Source organism: Choloepus didactylus, chromosome 16 (assembly GCF_015220235.1).
Source record: "Choloepus didactylus isolate mChoDid1 chromosome 16, mChoDid1.pri, whole genome shotgun sequence".
NCBI lineage: Eukaryota > Metazoa > Chordata > Mammalia > Pilosa > Megalonychidae > Choloepus > Choloepus didactylus.
Genome location: NC_051322.1, coordinates 34,767,392 through 34,785,955, shown reverse-complemented (window position 1 = coordinate 34,785,955; position 18,564 = coordinate 34,767,392). Strand labels below are relative to the sequence as shown.

The 18,564-nt window shown below is 55.1% G+C and overlaps 1 protein-coding gene across 1 annotated transcript; it reads left to right on the top strand.

Annotated features, from left to right (window-relative positions):
* The first annotated feature begins 1,016 nt into the window (after positions 1-1,016).
* Positions 1,017-17,486, top strand: SIGLEC15 (sialic acid binding Ig like lectin 15). Its single transcript, XM_037805528.1, has 7 exons — positions 1,017-1,068; positions 8,326-8,385; positions 8,735-9,118; positions 10,165-10,545; positions 11,694-11,724; positions 13,597-13,732; positions 13,959-17,486. Exons 1-6 carry the CDS (start codon positions 1,017-1,019, stop codon positions 13,676-13,678), a joined length of 990 nt encoding a protein of 329 aa, XP_037661456.1. The 3' UTR covers positions 13,679-13,732; positions 13,959-17,486.
* The last annotated feature ends 1,078 nt before the right edge of the window (positions 17,487-18,564 follow it).

The following is an 18,564-nucleotide window of genomic DNA, read 5'->3' as shown; positions in this document are numbered from 1 at the left end:
GCCCACACAAATAAGCTTCCAGGGCTGGGGGTTCTCGCGGCTCCTGCTGGAAGCCAGTTCCCCGAGCCAGTGCATCAGCGTCACCTGGAAGCCTGCGAGAGAAGCAAATTAGCCGCCTGCCCCAGGCCGTCTCCAGCTGATTCTGAGTCTACATTTTAACAAGAGCCCAGGTGATTCACATGACCATTAAATTTGAGAAACAGGGACCCTGGGCCCTCTGGAGGGAGCTCTAGGTCATGAAAGTGAATCATCTACTAGATAAGTCTTTTTCTTGCAAATATTGAAAAGCATCCATATTCTTACTTCAGTGAGTTGTTATGTTCACTGTCTCCTCTCCTTGGTCTCTCTCCCCATCTTACCAAACCTCTCCCCAAAAAGGGGTGGGGAAGGGAAGAAAAGAAGGGGTTGAAGGGAGAGAAAGCCCATCCTGAGACATTGAAAGTACAGGAAGGCAGGCAGCCGGGGGTCAGGAGGAGGGCAGAGGGGGAAGGAGAGCAGGGGGTCAGGAGGAGGGCAGGGGGCAGGAGGGCAGGGGGTCAGGAGGAGGGCAGGGGGCAGGAGAGCAGGGGGTCAGGAGGAGGGCAGGGGGCAGGAGGGCAGGGGGTCAGGAGGAGGGCAGGGAGGCAAGGGGGCAGGAGGGCAGGAGGGCAGGAGCAGGGGGGTTGAGGGCAGGGGGGCGGGAGGCAGGCAGGAAGCATATGAACAATGGTTTTCTCAAAGGGGCCTGTGGCCACAAAAAAGGGCCCTGCATTCTCCCCATCCACTTCCCTGTTTCCGGTCTTGGAAAATCATCCGAGTGGTTCCCCTCTTGGTTTTCCAATGACTAAACCCCACGGGTCTCATGCAATCATATCCCGGCTGCGAGGCTGCCTCTCCCCAGTTACTCTGGCTCCCGGGGCACCCAGCAGGGCCTGCAGACCTGAGCCCGCTGCCCAGCCCACTCCCACCACCCCTCCCCCTCCCCCACACAAGGGGGTTCTCACCAGTGACCTGGGGTCTCTGGGTGCTCAGACAACATGGAAGGGCCCATGCGACTCCTGGCCTGCTTGGCGTGCGTCGTCCCGATGGGTAAGTGTCCCACTGCTCTTTCCGGCCCATGCTCAGGACAGAAGGGAGCGTAGAAGCTCTTAGGTATGGTCTTTCCCCCTCAGACATGGGGCAGCCCTGAGCCTCGGGCCCGCGGAGTAGAGCTGTGCTTTGGAAGGCTGTGGCAGCAAAACCAGAAGCCCAACTCTGGGCTTCGCCAGGGTTTCTAGGTGACTGGAGGCAGCCCCCTGACTTCTCTGGGCCTCAGCGTCCCCCCTGTAAAAAGACCACCCGCCCCACCCATTGCTGTGAGGATACAGGGGGCTAATGGGCAAGAAAATGCCTCAAGGATTGTACAAGCTCTGAACAATCAGTTGCTGTCATGCAAGTGATTTATGTCTCGATGGGACAGCCACAAGGATGAGGGAGGAGTAGCACATGGTTGTTGGAGGGCCAGGTTGGAGGTGTGGTGGGGGATGCCTTTATGTGGGGAGGTGGCAAGTGATGGAGGGCACCCTAGACCCTCAGCAGGAGCCCCAGGGTGAGCAGGGGAGTGCAGCCAGCTTAAGTAACAATGTCCTCGGCCACAGCTCAGTGAATTGGTGTCCTTGGGGTCCCAGGGGAGGGGGGGACTTGTAAAACGCAGATTCTTTGGCTCCATCCTAGACCTGCAGAAGCAGAAATTTGGGCAGCAGGGCCCAGGAATCTGCATCTTCAACCGTCTTCTTGGGTGACCGATGCATGATGCAGATGAGGCAACTGGGGTAGTGACAAAGGCAGTCCTTGTGCACCCCTCCCTGCAGGCCCCCATCTCTTCCCTGCTGTGGCCAGGATGTCCCTCTCCCAGCTCCCAGCAGGTGCCGCGCTGCGGCATCATGGATGTTGCTGAGCTCCGAGCTGTCCTGCAACACTCAGGTCCTGTCTCCACAACTGGATTATGAACTCCCACACCTAAGGCTCTGTCCCTTCCTCTCTAGCATTTCACATGGATTAGGGCCCCGTTGGGCTCTGGTTCAGAGAGCGATAGCAAGCTCCCACCAGCTCTTACTAAGTGCAGGACACCCGATATATGACTTCACTGAGGCCTCCTATCACTATGAAGAAGGAACTATTCTATTCCCTTTTCACAGATGAGGACACTGACGCACAGAGAAATTGAGAGGTGCAGGATGGAGCTGGGACTTGACCCCGGGTGGGTGTGTCTTTGCAGGGGAGACCCACCCCTGCCCCACCCCCACGCTGCCCATTGTCCCGGGCACAGAACCTGCACGGGGTGCTGATGGGGAAGGAGGGGATGATCTTCCTAAACTGACCTAATTGGACCATCTTTCTGAAATGATTTAGGGTAGATCCAACTTAGAGGCTGGGGGCCAGAGGAGGCGACCCTGCCCAGTACAGGCGAGGCAGATAGGAGGGCAGTTGAGGATGTGAGCGTCAACATCAGGTACAGCTTGGAATCCTGGCTCTGCCATTTACTAGCTGTGTGACCTTGGGCAGGTGGCCTCACTTCTCTGAGCCCCTGTAAATTGAGGTCCATGACACCTTGTGGTGGGGTTGTGAAGGATAATTAGGACATGGGTGTTAAGTGCCTAGCACAGCTCCTGGTGCTCAGGAGTTGCTCAATAAATGACAGTGAAACACTGATGGCATTTCTTAGCTTCGAGAAAGGCCAGGCTTTGGGGTTTTTGGCTTGGTGTTTTTGATTTTGTTTTTTCTTCTCCTACTAATGATCAGGTGCTATGAATCGGCACAAGACCAAAGATTTAGTGGGAAAATGAGCAGTCACATTTCTAAGAACAAAAACCAAACCACACAAATGCACTAGCTGTGTGTCGCAATAACCCAGGAGGCCAAGCCACACTTAGGAGCCGTAGGAGACGCCTTTTCTTTAAATACTAGCAGCTGCTTCACTGCTAAAACCACAAGTTCCCTTGTTTGCACTGAGCAGGGCCCTGACTTGCTGAAACCCTCTGGCTGCTGCGTGTCTGTCCAGGTGGCTCAGCCAGAGGAGGGCTGGGCAGTGGACCTGGGCAGGAGGGCCCCAAGGACAAGGCAGGGGTTTACTCTGTAGTTGGGGGCCTGACGGACTCCGGGGGCAGGGTGCCTGTGTTGATGAGGGGCTGCAGGCCACAGTCCATCCCTGTCCACATGGCTGAGTGTGGGGCAAAAGAGAAGTGGGAGCCATTTGGTCCGGGCAGCCCCCAGGCCCCTCTCAATGCCATCTCCCTTGTACTGGTGCCACTTGAGCCCCAGTGCCCTGGGGCGGCCCCAATTGCCCAGGTGCTCTCCATACACTCTTCCCTTGGCCTTCTCCTCTCTGCTTTTAGAAAGCTTGGGATGTCAGGGAATGTGGGGCAGTGGGAAAAAAACTTGGGAGCTCTAGCTACCTGGCTACCTTGGGCCAGGCCTTGGTTGGCCTGGAGAAAATCTAGGAGAAGCAGATGGAACAAACACCTCAAGGACTTCCTTTGCACCAGGGCTGTGCCAAGCAGCTCATTAACTGTTGTCCCTATTTTAGGGAGGTTCAGGGAGGTAGGGGACTTTTCTGGGGTATCACAGCCTGGATGTGAACTGGACTGTTCTGAAGGCAAGTCTAGCCCTGCCCATGGCCTTTGTGCAGAGGCGGGGCCAACGCTTGGCGCTAAGAGAGACTTTGCAAGCTCTGAACCACTGCTGTAAAGCAAGAGGAAAGTCAAGACAAATGGCATAAGTCATCCAAGGACATGGGGTGCTTATCTGAGAGGCAGGGCGAGGCCAAACAGAAGAGGGGCTGCTGTCGTGTGTCCAGGAGGAAATGGGAGGGTTTAATGAGCCAGGAGCCTTCTGCTCCCAGAGGGGTGGGGCCAGGTTTGCCTGGGCTGAGGGAGGAGGAGGCTGAGGAGCATGGGCAGAGGCAGCCAAAGTGAAGCTGTGAAGAGCAGCGCCCTAGGGGGACATAGATGCCCCCCCGGGCAGGGCGAGCCTGTGGTGAGTCTGTACCTCCATCTGCTCAGAAGAGAAATTCACGGCCATGGCCAGGTGGCTGCAGAAGCAAGATTAAGGAGAAGAGGGGGTGACCTGAGGGCAGCTAGAGAGCAGGCTGGTCTTTCACCCAGGCTTCTCACACACCTTACCCTTTGCTGGAAAATTCCAGGTCTGATTCCCACTGAAGGAGGGAATTCCTGTTTTTCTGCCTTTTCTCCACTGATAACCCATCCTGACAGTCACAGAGCTGGCTACTATGCTTAATGGGCTTGGTAATTGTGTCCCCAACCCCAGCCCAGGGCCTAGCACGTGGCAGACCCTCAATAAATGTCCATGGAGGAAATGAATGAATAAATGACTACCTTTCAGGTGAGTTAAGGGCCACTATTGGGCTCTGGTCATTCACGTGGTCTAAGATGCAAATAGAGCCACAGATGGTGCCTCATCGGCATCTGTGTCTTCTCCTCCACCACCACAGCTCCCCGAGCTATACACCCAGAGCACCCCACCCTGCTCCCTCTATCCACACTCCCCTGGGATCACAAACTCCCTTCAAAGGGCAGGGAGTGGAAATGGCTGCAGGGCCCTGTATAACAAATCCCCTCATATTTAGCCGCTTAAAACACCACCTGTATATCAGATGACAGGTGACCCTGTGTGGGTCAGAAAGCCAGGCATGGACTGGGTTGTCTCTCAGGGTCTTACAAGGCTGAAATCAAGGTGGGCAGGGGCTGCTCACAGCAACTAGAGGCCACCCCTCCTGTCGGCATTCTGCCCTCTTCCTCTGCAACCAGCTAGAGAAAATCCTCTGCTTTTAAAGGGCTCACCGGACTCGACCAGGCCCACCTATCTTAAGGTCCACTGTGCCATATAAAATAACCTCATCATGGAGGTGAAATCCATCCTAGTCACAGCCCTGGGGACCATGCAGGACACCTGGGGGCCCTCTTAGGCTTCTGCTCACCATAGGCCTCTACCATCATTAGACCCATGCTGGAACCGGAGGGGGATCTACTGCTGCTGAGGAGCTACCATCTCCCAGAGCAAGGAGTAGAACTTGAAGGGTAGACGTTCCACGCCTGGGGGTTGGCTGGAGACAGAAAGGAACACCCACGTGGTGGGCACGTGCTGGGTGCCAGGCCCTGGGCTGGCTGATAGGCGTCCATGATTTCACTCACTCCTCCATCCCCTGGAGGAAGGCGTGATGCTCCCCATTTTGCAGAAAGGAGCCTGAGCCCTAGGAGATTAAGTGATGTGCTCAATGGTCATGCGGTGAGCGAACGAGCCTAGGACAGTGCCTGGCCCAGGGCAGAAGCCTGATGAAAGAACGACCAGGGGTGGAGTGGTCCCCCAGGTCCCACTGTGCCAATGCTGGCATGCTTTCCACCACCCTGTAGGCCCCCATTGTGGGGAGGTATCCTGGGCAACTGGAAGAAGGTGGGCTTCCTGTTGACCCCCAGAGGTTGACAGACATGAGGCAGGGAGATTAGAGACCCCACCACAAGAGGCCCAGGTTCCAGCTCAGGAATGAGCCCTCCCCTGTCCAGGAGATGGACGTGAGCTGCCAGAGGGAATGCTAAATGTCACAGGTGCTGGACTCCCGCCAAAGCAAATGCACTTGTTCCTTCCCACCCACATCCAGAGTCCCTGGGGAGTGCTCATTAAACGGTCCCCGTGTGAGGGGGAGTCCAGGTGCCGCCTCTTTGAACACCATTCATCGAGGAAACAAGAAGTAGAAATCTCCCAATGAGCGCCAAGACCATAATACTGAGTGAAAGGGCCTGTGTTCCTCTCTGCTCCCAGGGAGGGAGAGGCCCAGGCCTGCCGTTTTTAGCACACTTCGGGATATTTCCAAACCAGGCTGTCGACCTTGCGCAGCTTAGTGAAGGGTTAAAGTGAAAACATGAACAAGGAGGCAGAGCTACCTGGGGTAAGCCTTGGCTCTGCCACTGGTTGGTCAAATGACCCTGTCAACTGACCTGGGCTCTCTGAATCCCCTGGTCCCCCTTCCTGAAAAAGAGGCTAATGATTGGACCCCAGGGGATCGCTGTGCATATTAAATGAGATGAGGAATGTATCCCAATGATCCCCCAGAGCACGGTGTACTCTTGTCCTGTCATGTCCTGCAACCTCTCTGCTGACATCCAGGCCCCTGTGGCTTTGCCCACACTGTCCCCTTTGCCTGGATGCCTTAAATCAACGCAGGGCTCAGCGAAATCCCACCTTTTCCAAGGCTCTGCTGGAAGGGCCTCTCTCTCACCAGTCCTCCAATCCCTGCCTAATATGTGCACAAACACAATCACCCTCCCTTCTGTTCTCTCAGAGCAATTTAGTTCAACATCAATTACTAGAGGCAGGCTCCGTGCTGGGCAATGGCCATGCAGAGGTGACCACCCAGACACAGTCCTTGCCCTCCCAGAGCTCCTGTCCATGGGTGAGACCCAGTTAAACCGGCAATACCCACATGGAGGGAGGGGTGCCAGACTCAGGCTTGGGGCTCAGGGAGGGCCCCCTGTGTTCAGAAGTCCTCAAGAGAGACCTGAGGGTGAGGAGGTAGAGCTGACGAGTGAAGCCGCCAGGAACCATGTTTGGACAGAGGGAACACTGTACACGACTTTCAGTGGAGCCCCTGGCAAACTCAAGGGTAATTACGTATTCACAGACCCATCTTCCTCCCTGGGCTGTGAGCTCCGGCAGGCTGACAAGGTGTCCTGCTCACCTCTGTAAGCCCAGCTCCCATCCCACGCCTGGCACAGAGCAGGGTGGTGTCTGCTCAAAGCTGGCTGAACTGATGACTGCACACTAGCAAACAATAAGCACAGAATCAGTGCGCGGCTCTGGGATGCCTGCAAGATGCAGGAGGCCACAGAGGGAGGGAATTGGTAGGGACACTGAGGCAGGTCAGGCTTCCAGTGTGGAGAGGGATGTTTTTTGCCTCTAGAAGTACATAATGAGCCAGTGAAACCCCAGTCAGGGGTTCTCAAATTTGGAACTAGGAGCCTTGATTGTTGACAGCTGCGCAAACACACTCTTAACAGGGATAAATGTCAAGTTCTCCACTTGGGTTCAAAAATACAATTCCACTTGCCCAGAATTAAAAAGACTGGGCTTCAAAGCAGATTGTGTGTAGGGGAAAAAAAAAAAAAAAAAAAGAACTTGTAGTTTCTGTTGATTTTAATTGCAGCAGGAGCCCCAAGTGAGATTTTGCTACAAGGCAACTGTTCACACGCCCGGAAGGAGCGCCTTTGGGCTCCTACCACAACCTGCCACCAAGCACACCTGGACAGGGTGGGGTGCACCTGGAGCCACCTGGACACTACACTTTGACAAGCCAGAAAGAATACAGAGGGGCTGGCAAGGATGGGGAGGGGCAGGTGAGGGCGGGAAGGGAGGCTTAAGCCCACGGGATACTGGGAGGGCCCTCAAGGAGCCCAAGGCAGTGGCAAAGTCCCGTGGGCTGTGCAGAAGGGAAGTCCTGGCCCATAGATTATTCCTAGATGGAATGGGCCCCTGGGGGATGGTCTGCCAGGGGAGGGCTGAGGGGATTCCTGCCTGAGGTGTGAGTTGGGCTAAATGACCTCAAAGAGCACTGGACTTGGAGTCAGAAGAGCTGAGTTTCTCCCACCTTCTACATGTGTCTTCATTTTCTCATCTATAACAATATCTGCCCTACCTTTCTCCTCGTGGGTGTTTGGAGGTTCATGTGCCATGGTGGATGTGAAAGCTGTGTAAACTGCAAAGCCCTTGGGAAATACAAAGGCTGCTGTATTTTTCCCTCTAATATCCCTTTGCATGAATTGCCCCTGCCCCCCACCACCTGCCTAGGTACTGGCCGGCTGGGCAGGTTTAGCAGCTCCAGCTCCCTCCAGCGAGCTGGACCCTGAGCTCAGCTTCCAGACCTTGGCTCAGCCATACCTCAGCTGCTTAGTGTAGGAGGTGGGGAAAGTGAGCCCAGGGGCATGTGCACAGACCAAGGAGCGCACAACCAACTCGTGGTCTCAACTCCTCGCCTGGGCACTAGCCTCTTGGGAAGTCTGCCACCCCACACTGGGTTGACCTCAATTCTAGAGGAATCTCAGCCACCAGCTTCAAAACATACCATCCCTTACCAGGGCCTCAGTTTACCTCTCTGTAAATGGAAGTGTTGGTCTTCTTGAGTGAGCCCCAAAGTTCCATGTCTCTAGTGCACTAGAGTACATGACTGTCAGTCAGGCCCCCCTGAGTTTGAATCCTGGCTTTGCCACATCCTAGCTATGTGACCTCAGGCAATTACTCAACCTCTCTGTGCCTCAGTTTCTTAACATGTAAACCGGTGATATCTATGCTTACCACTAGGATCATTTGCGGGGACTAAGGGAGATACCACCGGGAGCTTGCTCGGCACAGAGGTGCACAGTAAGTATTTTTTTTTTTTTTTTATCACCATCTGGAGGTTTGGAGGACTCTATTGTAACCAGGGGATACCAGGACTTTTCTACAGCAGGGCAGATTTTGATGGGGAAAATCTAAGAGGGACAGTATGGGGTCACTGGGCCTGTAGGTGAGGTGGGGACTGCCCTGAATGAGACAATAAGTCACAGAGGAGTGCGGGGTGGAGAGTAGAGGGGGCCCCAGGAATTTCCACTCAAGTCTTGGGGAGGATTTCCAGACCCCCGGGGCATTTCCCGAGTCTGGGCATATCCAGGTCTCCGGGGAGGGCGGGGATGGGGGCGCCCGCAGGGCTGACCGCTGCTCCCGCCCGCAGGCGAGCCCACGCAGCGCTGGTCCATGCAGCTGCCGGCCGAGGTGAGCGCGGCGGCGGGCGACGCGGCGGTGCTGCCCTGCACTTTCACGCACCCGCACCGGCACTACGAGGGGCCGCTCACGGTCATCTGGCGCGCGGGCGAGCCCTACGCGGGCCCGCAGGTGTTCCGGTGCGCGGCGGCGCGGGGCAGCGAGCTCTGCCAGACGGCGCTGAGCCTGCACGGCCGCTTCCGGCTGCTCGGCAACCCGCGCCGCAACGACCTCTCGCTGCGCGTCGAGCGCCTCGCCCCGGCCGACGACGGCCGCTACTTCTGCCGCGTCGAGTTCGCCGGCGACGTCCACGACCGCTATGAGAGCCGCCACGGCGTGCGGCTCCGCGTAACCGGTGAGCGCGGCGCGCGAGGCCGGCCTCGGGCCCTCCTCCCCTCTCTCTCTCCCCCCGGGCCGGGAGGGCTCACCCCAAGGGCCGGGCGCTGTTCCGGCCGCTGGGACGCGAAGCGGAATAATACACACCCCCTTTCTTGTAGAGCAGGGGGTCTCCAACCTGGGGGTGGCTAAGGGCCACCTGGGCACTTGTTAGAAATGCACCCTCCGGGCCCCAGGAAGGGCTGGGTTGGGCCTGGGAATGGGCATTTTAATGGGCGCCCCAAAGGCCCACAGACCAGGGCGGGAGGAAAACGAGTGAACAACAATCCTAACCTATGCCGGGGGATGCCATGGGGTGTGTACTAAGTGCACTTAGGGTGCCCACAGCCCTCTGAGGGGTGCACCCAGCAAGTGCCCAGAAGAAGATGCCAGAACCAGGGTCCCAGTCCCTAGAGCAGTAGATTCGAATTACCTGGGGAGCTTTTCAAAATCCTGGAGTGCCTGCTGTGGGGGCCTGGGAGTCAGGGGTTCCGGTTCCGGTCTGGCACTGCCGAGAAGTTCCCATGTGCCCTAGGGCTGGCTGCCCGGCCTCTGGGTGCATTTCCGTTTCTTCCAGGGTGGGCGCCTCCCAGTTGCAGTGCATCGGCTTCACTCAGTCAGTCTCAACTCTAGATTTTGGTGGCATTGTCTGAGAGGGGGAGATCCCTTAAAATCACACCAGTAGACAGTCCCCAACCCTGCACTAAAACAACAGCGCCTGCTATCGGACAGGCCCTATTCCAAGCACCTCACACGCAGTAACTTAGAAAATCTCAACAGTTCATAAGGGGCGTGCTGTTACGATTCTCACTTTACAGATGGAGAAACAGAGGCACAACTTGCCCAAGGCCACACCTGGTCTTGGAGCCAGGCAGCCTGGCGCCAGAGCGCCCAGTCTCTCCTCTCCGTGCATCCCCCGCCTCCTCCAGCTCTCCCGGCGTCCCAAAGGGACAGGGGAAAGATACCCCTTGCCGGTGCCTGACGTCTGCGAGCGCACTGACCGCCGCCCGCCTTCTCTCCCCGCAGCCGCGCCGCGGATCGTGAATGTATCGGTGCTGCCCGGCCCCGCGCACGCTTTCCGCGCCCTCTGCACCGCCGAGGGGGAGCCGCCGCCCGCCCTCACCTGGTCCGGCCCGGTCCTGGGCAACAGCTCGGCCGCCGTGCCGGGCCCGGGTCAGGGTCACGGCCATCAGGTGACAGCCGAGCTGCCTGCGCTGGCCCACGACGGTCGTTACACGTGCACGGCCACCAACAGCCTGGGCCGCGCCGAGGCCAGCGTCTACTTGTTCCGTTTCCACGGCGCCACCAGGGTCTCGGCGCTTGTCCTCCCGCTCGGCGCGCTTGGCTTCAAGGCGCTGGGGCTGCTGGGCGTTCTGGCCGCTCTCGCTGCTGCCCGCCGCCGCCCAGGTGGGTGCGACCCCGGCCCAGGTAGGGGCGGGGGGTGGGGTGCGTCGAGTGAGGGGTGCAGAAAGGGTGCAGAGGTTCTCCTCTTGGGCAAGACTACCTGGCTTGACAAGGCTAAAGCACCTTTGATTGCACCTATGCATCAGTCACTTCCGGCTCCATGCACCAGGCCCAGGAGGTGGGAACCAGCATCAGCATCATTTACAAGGAAGAAGCTGAGGCTGAGAGGTTAAGGAACTTGTCTCTTGCCTCGGGTCACAGAGATAGAGACCCAAACAGATCTCGCCCAGTGGTGAAGCTAACCCCTTCACCACCACGGGGTAAATGACTCCTCTGTAAGAACCTGGCCACAGGCTTTCCCAAATAGCTCCATTCAATTATGTTGCAAGCATCTTGAGCACCTACTACATGCTGTGTAGGTGCTAGGACTACAGAGGTGAATAAGACATGGCATCCTGCTCTCAAATGGGTGCTGAGGGGTAAGCAAATGATTGCTCTATGTCTGAGAAGTGCTCTCCGTCACCCCGGGAGCTGCTGAGGCCCAGAGGACCGTGCAGCATCTGGATAGGGGCGGGAGGGAAGCAAGGTGAGAGTTACATCAAAAAACAGAAGCAGGTATGAGCCAGGGAAACAAGGGGCAGAGGGAGTGGCATGTGCAAGACATGGAAGCTGGGGCTGGCATATTGCTTTAGAGAGTGGCACTTAGCCTGCACTGCTACAGCTGAGCTGGCTGGGAAATTTGCCCTGTGCCCTGGAGAGGGGCTTCCCAGAGCTTCTCAGACCACCCAGGTCAGTAGCTCCAGCCTTAAACCCTCTTGGGATAAAATCTTTAAAATGTTATCCAAGTTGCCCTGGCCACTCTCTTTAGTATAGCCACATGACTTTCCAGCTGGCTTCAGGGCCCTCAGAGAGGCCTGCCTTCTGTGGGGACCATGCCTCACTCCCTACTCATTGACTCCTGCTCCTCTTTCAGGTTGAAGCCTGAACGTCACCTCTTCTCACCCTGCAGTCTGCTGTTTGTTGTACTGTTTGTTCCTTCAGACCACTTTCCAGTGGGGCGGGTGGGGTGGGGTGGGATGGGGCAGGGAGGGCAGGGCATGCTCCGCTGGGTGGCTGGAGATTCATATCTCTTCTCTCTGTCCCTCACACAGAACTCCCGGGCACCCAGGAAACTCCTCCACGGTAAGTGAGGGACCCCACCTCCCACCCCCTGCACTGGTCCCCATTGGCCAAGGTGCTCAGGCTTGTCAGGGCCGGAGCGTGGGAAGAAGAGCCAGGGCTGGGATTCCAGCTTGACCAGGGCTCAGGCCCTCCCTGTGGTCTTCCAAAGCCCTCCTCCCTCTGCCCCCATCCCCTCAGCCTCTCCCTGGGGAGATGACCAGTGTTTACTGTCTGGGCTTCACATTGGCACGTCTCCTAGACTGACCTGCCTGGTGTCCTTGGTGCTGTGGGAGATCCACAAGTGTGTCTGTATTTCCATACCTGGATGTGAGTTCTCGAGGCTATGGCAGTTATGTGGTCTCCCCAGCTTTCTAAAACAGGCAGGCTCACACAAAAGGCCCCTTCAGGGCACTCATCGTCCCAGGCACTCTGCCAAAGGCTTTGCAAATGAAAGCTTACTTAGGGTTCTGTGAGCTCAGGTGAGGGGCTCAGGGACCCTCAGCTAGGTGAGCAGAGCTCGATACAGCCCTGGGATGCTGACCCCCAACCCGTGCTCTAGACCTCTGGGGTGTTCTGTCCAAGTGAGGCCCATGTGAAAGAAAGACTCCAATTCATAGGCCCTGGACGCTCTGTCCCTGGTGCTTGGTGGGACGTTGGCCCAGTGCAGGCTCTTCTACAACTCTGTCCCCACCTGTGCTCTGAGGACTAGAAAACCACCTTGCCAGCCCAGGCCCCTCACTCCACTTGCCGGCTTCATGATTTCCCACCATCTCACCTACCTGGCACACATCCCTTTTCTCTGTTAAGTTACTACCTTGCCCCAAAGCCCCTGAATCAGCAAGCTGAATGTTGTTCCATCATGTAACAAGTATTTACTGAGCACCTACCATGTACCAGGCACTGTTTTGGATGCCACAGATACAGCAAAATCCTCGACCTCACAGAACTCACAGTCCACCATGCAAAGTTTTAATCAACACATAAATGAGTTAAGATTAGACTCTAAAATAAGTGCTGTGAAGGAAATGGACAAGATAATGAAGGGAAGGGGGCGGCCTTCATCATCTTGGGGCGGCCACTGTGTTGTAACTACCTGAGATGAGGAGGTCCTCTCTGAGGATGTGACGTTGAGAAGACCTGAAGGAGGCTGGGACCTGGAGAGGTGGGCAGAGGTGGGAGCTACTCAGGAGGGAGAAAGGGCAAGGGGAAAGACTCAGGCAAGACCCAAGAAGGAGGCAGGTGTGTCTGGAGCAAGGGGGTGGGGGAAGTTATGGGTGGGAAGTTTATTCTCAGTGTGATGGGAAGTCACTGAATGGTTTTAAGCAGACAGGTGGCCCCATCCGACCAGGAGACCTGTCAGGAGGCTGAAGATGAAGGGCGAGGTCAGCTTGGATGCTTGGGTGGAGCAGCAGCAGTGGCAGAGTTTGCCGGGGGCCTGGGTGGGTAACATGTGGGCAAGGGAGGGGCCAAGTTTGGAGCTTGAACCCTGGGTACCACTTACTGGCATAAAGATGAGGGAGAGGATCACAAACAGCAACTGTGGACATTCAGGTTTGAGATGCCTTTTAAGATGTCCCAGGGAGAAGTCAGGAAAGTAGTTGTAGCTCAGGAGGGAGGTTGGGCTTAGACATGGTTTTTGAAGCCATAGACAAAATCCATTTGGGAGAGAATGTTGATGGAAAAGAGGAGAAACTCTGTGGTCAATCACCCACTCCATCTTCCTTGGGTTCTGCCCCAGCCCTGCCTTCGACGTCAGCCTCCAAGTCCTGCTGGCTCTGGCTCCACTGTCTGGCATTCTCATCTCTCCTTTCTGGACACTGCTGGGGGACGGTTTGGGCAGTCAGGGTCCTCCCTCTTGTGCTGAGTGGTCCAGCAACTTTCTCCTGTCCACAGGCCCCAGGCTCAGGAGTCCAACTATGAAAATTTGAGCCAGATGAGCCCCTGGGGCCCGCCGGCAGCCGTGTGTGCACCGTGAGGTTCCCCTCGGCCCCCAGCAGTCTCTCGTGCGCCATGAGGAGTGAAGGCCGGGGTGAGGCTTGGCTGGCGTGTCCCTTCCTGGGTGGTCCTGAGGGGGTCCAGAGCCCACTCACAGAGGCTCGGCTGGTCTCCTGTACGGACACCTCTGTCTCCGAGCCCCTGTGATATTTATGACAATGGGTCCAGCATTTTGAACGGGTGTGTGTGACACTGTGTGTGCACGCATGAACTACAGTGTGAAACTGCTTGAAAAGCTCCCTTTGCCCTTGTTTACCTAGAACACCACAGTGACGCAGGAAGAAAACTGGCCGTAGAATCTGAAGGCCCAGGCTCCATCCTGGCTCTGCCGCCAACTTGTGTAGTCTGGGACAATTTTCCACCTCTCAGAATCTTAGTTTGCCCACTATTGAATATGGACAATGATATTCTTCCCCAAAGCTGGTAGGACTGTCGAGACCTGAGGAAATAATGGACGTGAAGGGGCTTTGGAGAGTACAGATTCATCTACAGATGTGGTGGTGTGACAGGCTCCTCCTTGCAGAGTGACCTGTGGATGCAGAAACTTCTCAGATAAGTGTGGCACCCGTGCCAGCCTCGCTGAGGACAGTGGGTTCCAGAGAACAAGCCTGGGCTCAGGCTGTTGGAGCTGGGGCTGGGGCTGTGCAAACCTGCAGCCTCTGGAAACTCAGTAGGGAGAGACCTGGGGCCCCTGCTTCCTTGCATCTCCTCTGTGGCTGTCCCACACCCTCTGCTTGCCTCTTACCTCATCCGCTGCCCCACACGGCTTTGAGCTAGGATCCCTGGAAAAAGGACAAAAATGTGCATCATCTGCAAGCATCTGAAAACCACCGTCCTTGGGAGGCCTGAGGGGAGGTCTGGCCTGCAGGGTCCCTGTGGATAAAGCAGCTACAACTCTGACCCGATCTAAATCCTCCCAAGATGCACAAAATCCAAAAGCATCGACAGTTTCACTCCATTTGCCCTAGTCCTGCCAGGCTGATTTTGAGGGGTGTTGCCTTACATTACACTTCACCGTGAGTTAGTGTGTTAGCTTCTGCCATCCTTGGGGCTTAAGGTGAGGGGGAGGAGGAGCACCTGGGACCTCAGCAAGCAGGTGAGATGAAAGGACACCCAGACAGGGGATGGAAAAAGCAATAAGGACAAACTTTCTTCCCTTCAGAACTTTTCCAAAGGCTGGAATGTTAACCTAGAGTAAGCACAGGGTGCTCGTCTCTGGAGATGGTTTGAAAGTTGAGGGATCTTCGTAAGTTATTATGCAGGGCAGGGGATCACAAGCTTCACCTCCTCACCAGAGCCTTCTCCAGAGCAAGTGGGTGATGGCAGCGCCCCTTTCATGGTTAACTTGGGATGCATCAAGGAGCCTGCCTGAGCTTTCAGAGGAGTCGGCACTTGTAACTCCTTGTATGGGGCTCCTTTTGGGCACCTACCTGGAGAGTTAAGAAGTACACAGAGGAGGTATGTATTGGGACATCTGCCTGGCCTTTTGAGGCCAGTTTTATAGCCAAAAAGAGGCTTTGTGCTAGGCACTAGGCTAAGTGTTTAGGGATACAGAAAAGAATAAGGCATGCGTATCAGTTAGGGTAGGCTAGGTAGTGCTCTGGTAACAACCAATCCCCAAAATTGTAGTGACTGAAAACAGTAAGCATTTATTTCCCACCAAAGCTACATGCCCATCACAGATTGGCAGGGGTTGGGGAGGGGGCTTTCCTCATTATAGTTACTCAGGGACCCAGGCTCCCAGGGACCCACCATTTCTGTTATAGTGGGCTACTTGGTTGGATGTATCAAGAAAGCTCTGGAGGGTCTCCCATTTGTGATCATATCTCATAGGCCAGAAGTAGCTCCATATTCCACCCACCACAAGAGGCCTGGCAGTGCAACCTTACATTATACATGCAAGGAGGACAGTCACAGGTATTTGGGAACAGCACTGATGACTTCACAGTGTCATCATAGTAATATGCTTTAGGAGCTCAGAGCGAAAGGGCACAGATCAGTCAGTGGAAAAATCATGAAAGGAATACACAAGTAGAGATACACAAGAGGTGCTGTGGGAGCCCATAAAAGGGGTAACTGGCCCAGTCTTGCAAAAGCTTCCTGGAGGAAGGGACATGACGATGCTACAAGATGGCCATACAACTGGGAGAGGCCATAAGAGAGAATGGAACTTGTGTTAGCTTCTGCCATCTTTGGGGCTTAAGGTGAGGGGGAGGAGGAGCGCTTTGGACCTCAGCAAGCAGGTGAGAGGAAAGGACACCCAGACAGGGGATGGAAAAAGCAGTAAGGACAAACTTTCTTCCTCTAAGCAGAGGAAGAAAGGACACTCTAAGCAGAAGGGACAGTCTGAGCAAAGTCCAGGAGGTCAGCTATAGCCTGATGTTTTGGCAGTTGAAAGTTGCTGGAACATGAAGGTGGGGTGTGGCCAGAGCAGAGGCTGGAACAGTGGGCAGGGCCAGACCCCGGGGTGGATGTTGCTACCACAACAGGGATGGGAGGAGCAGAAGGGAATCAGGGCACCCAAGTTCCAAGCATGGGCTCCTTGTACTGCTTGGTCTGTTCACTGTTACCAATCTGACTACTACACCTTCTCCAGTCCCAGGATGCTTTGGGGTGAGGGATTCTGCCTTGGGACCCTGCCTCTCGGCAGTTTCCCAGGAGGTTTTGTGGTCAGCAGTGTCAGAACACCTGGACAACTTGTCCAAAAGCACATTCTGGACCCAATCACAGGCTCTGGGGGTCGGGCCCTGGAATTTCTAACAAGATCTCCAGGAGACTTTCCCCACAACCTTTCATTATGATCATTTTCAGACACAAAAAGCTGAAGATGATCACTCATGTACTCCCCCCACAGTCAACATTTATTAGCATTTTGCCATATTTGCTTAATGCCCATGTGTAGCTGGCTGAATCACTGGAGCTCAAGGTGCAGACATCACACCCTAAATATTTTAGGCATCTCCTAATAACAAGAACCTCCATAACCTCAACACCATCATCTCACTTGAGAAATTAACATTAATTCGGTAATGTCATCTTACAGTCCACATTCAATTTCCCCAATGTCCTCAAGAAGCCTTTTTCAGTTTGATTCTAATCAGGATCCAATTAGCTCCAGGTGATTCCTAAGCAAGCTCAAGTTTGAGAGCCCCTCTCTGGGTCTGCCTGACTTTGTTCACATAATTGCGTAGACTTCAAAAGGTGCTAAGCTTAACTATCAGCTGGCTCTTCCTGAGGTATTTTCACTTTGAAGCAGGACTTCTTGGAAATGGAAGCAGTGCCATTCCTGCAAGGAATGCACCTCCAATGGAGTGATTTCAAAGAGTGGTGGGCAGTGGGCATAAGGGACAGCACTCTGGCACTCCTTTAACAATTTGCCCACAGTGTGCAGGCAGCCTCCTGCTTGGTTCCCAGGTAAAGCAGCCAATCCTAGAGGGTGTGGTAGTGAGGGGACTGAACTTGACCATCACAGTTCCTCTGGGCTGGCTTTGGAACCTGGTGCTGTCTCTTAAGAGATCTGGGTGGAGCAGAGTCACCTGCCCTTCCACAGCTGGTCCTCTCAGAGCACTCAGGGCTCTGCTGACCAAGAACAGAGCCACATGCAACAGTGTCCTGGGGCCACAGTGTCAAGGAGAGAAACAACATAGACGACTTGGTATTTTCCAGACTGGACTTCCGAAAGTGGCCCAGGACACAGAACTAGAGTTTCTCAGCACAGGACTCCATGAACATGAGTCTGCTCTGACTGAGATGGGCTTCTGCCAAGCATGCTCCCCTCTGCTTTAGCAACCCCCCCACCCACCCAGACTGCTCCTAAAGATGGACAGTGGCTCAGAGGACAGCAGGGAAGAAGAGCAAACAACTGCCCAGGTGTCCTCCCAGACCCACCAAGAGTCCAACACACTTTCCTTGTCCTCAGGGAGCTGATAATCTAAATTTTATGTAGCTACAGAGAAAAAATTGTCCATGAGAATCTGCAGTGAAGGTAAGTCCTGTCTTGAGATGGAAATGAGGATGTGGCTGGAGACACAGTTGAGCTGTTTTCACGTATATCCCCTTAGCCAGACTGGACAAGAGAAACAGGAGTCAGGATGGGCGCTTGGCCATACCAGTCAGCCTTTAGGCTGGAAGGGACTCAGAGACCAAGAGTTAGTCCTGAGTTTTATCTCTAGCTCCCAGCCCTGGCTGCGTAGGTCCAATTCCACCCCCTCCACAGTAACATCATGTTTCTGGGGTCCCTTGTGATCCTCAAAGCCCCTTCACATCTGTGATTTCAGGTAGTTCTCACTAAAGACCCAGGAGGCAGGTAAGGCTGGTAAGAAAAAGTCCCAAGGAGGAAAGCAATGTGGTCACACATGTTTAGTGACAAAGATGCATGAGAATCCAGGACTGGCAGTTCTGGTTGAAGCTCCATCTGCCCCATCTGCCCTCTCCACTGCATGCTGCCTTCTCTCCTGTGTTCTCTCCCGCATCTTTCCTCTATCCTCTACCCCTTTCTCTTTGTCATATCTTATGAACCAAAAGGAGGAAAACATGAGATGAGGGTACAGAATTATTTGGGTATTCCAGGGTTTTGGTCTCCAGATCATCTTCCTCCCCAGCCTGTCCCCAGGTCCTGCCTGCCAGGGACCTCAAAGGGTCCCCAGGGCTGAAGACTGCCCAGGAGACCCCCTGTGGAGATGCTCACCTGCACACCTCTACCAAAGGCAGCCGTATCTGTCAAGCTGGAGGAAGAGGAAGGGAGAGAGAAGGAGGGAAGGAAAAGCAGGAAGTAAAGGGAAGGGCCTTAAGAAACATTAAGGAGGAAGTGGTAGAGAACTGGCCAAATGGGAAGGCTGGGATTCTAAGGTAAATCTGATCTAAGTC

Excerpts from the sequence above, each read along its gene's own strand:
- SIGLEC15 (XM_037805528.1), top strand. The coding sequence starts at position 1,017 with ATGGAAGGGCCCATGCGACTCCTGGCCTGCTTGGCGTGCGTCGTCCCG. Across the intron at positions 8,386-8,734 it reads GCTCGGCACAGAGGTGCACA|GCGAGCCCACGCAGCGCTGG; the intron begins GTAAGTATTTTT and ends TCCCGCCCGCAG. Across the intron at positions 9,119-10,164 it reads CGTGCGGCTCCGCGTAACCG|CCGCGCCGCGGATCGTGAAT; the intron begins GTGAGCGCGGCG and ends CTCTCCCCGCAG.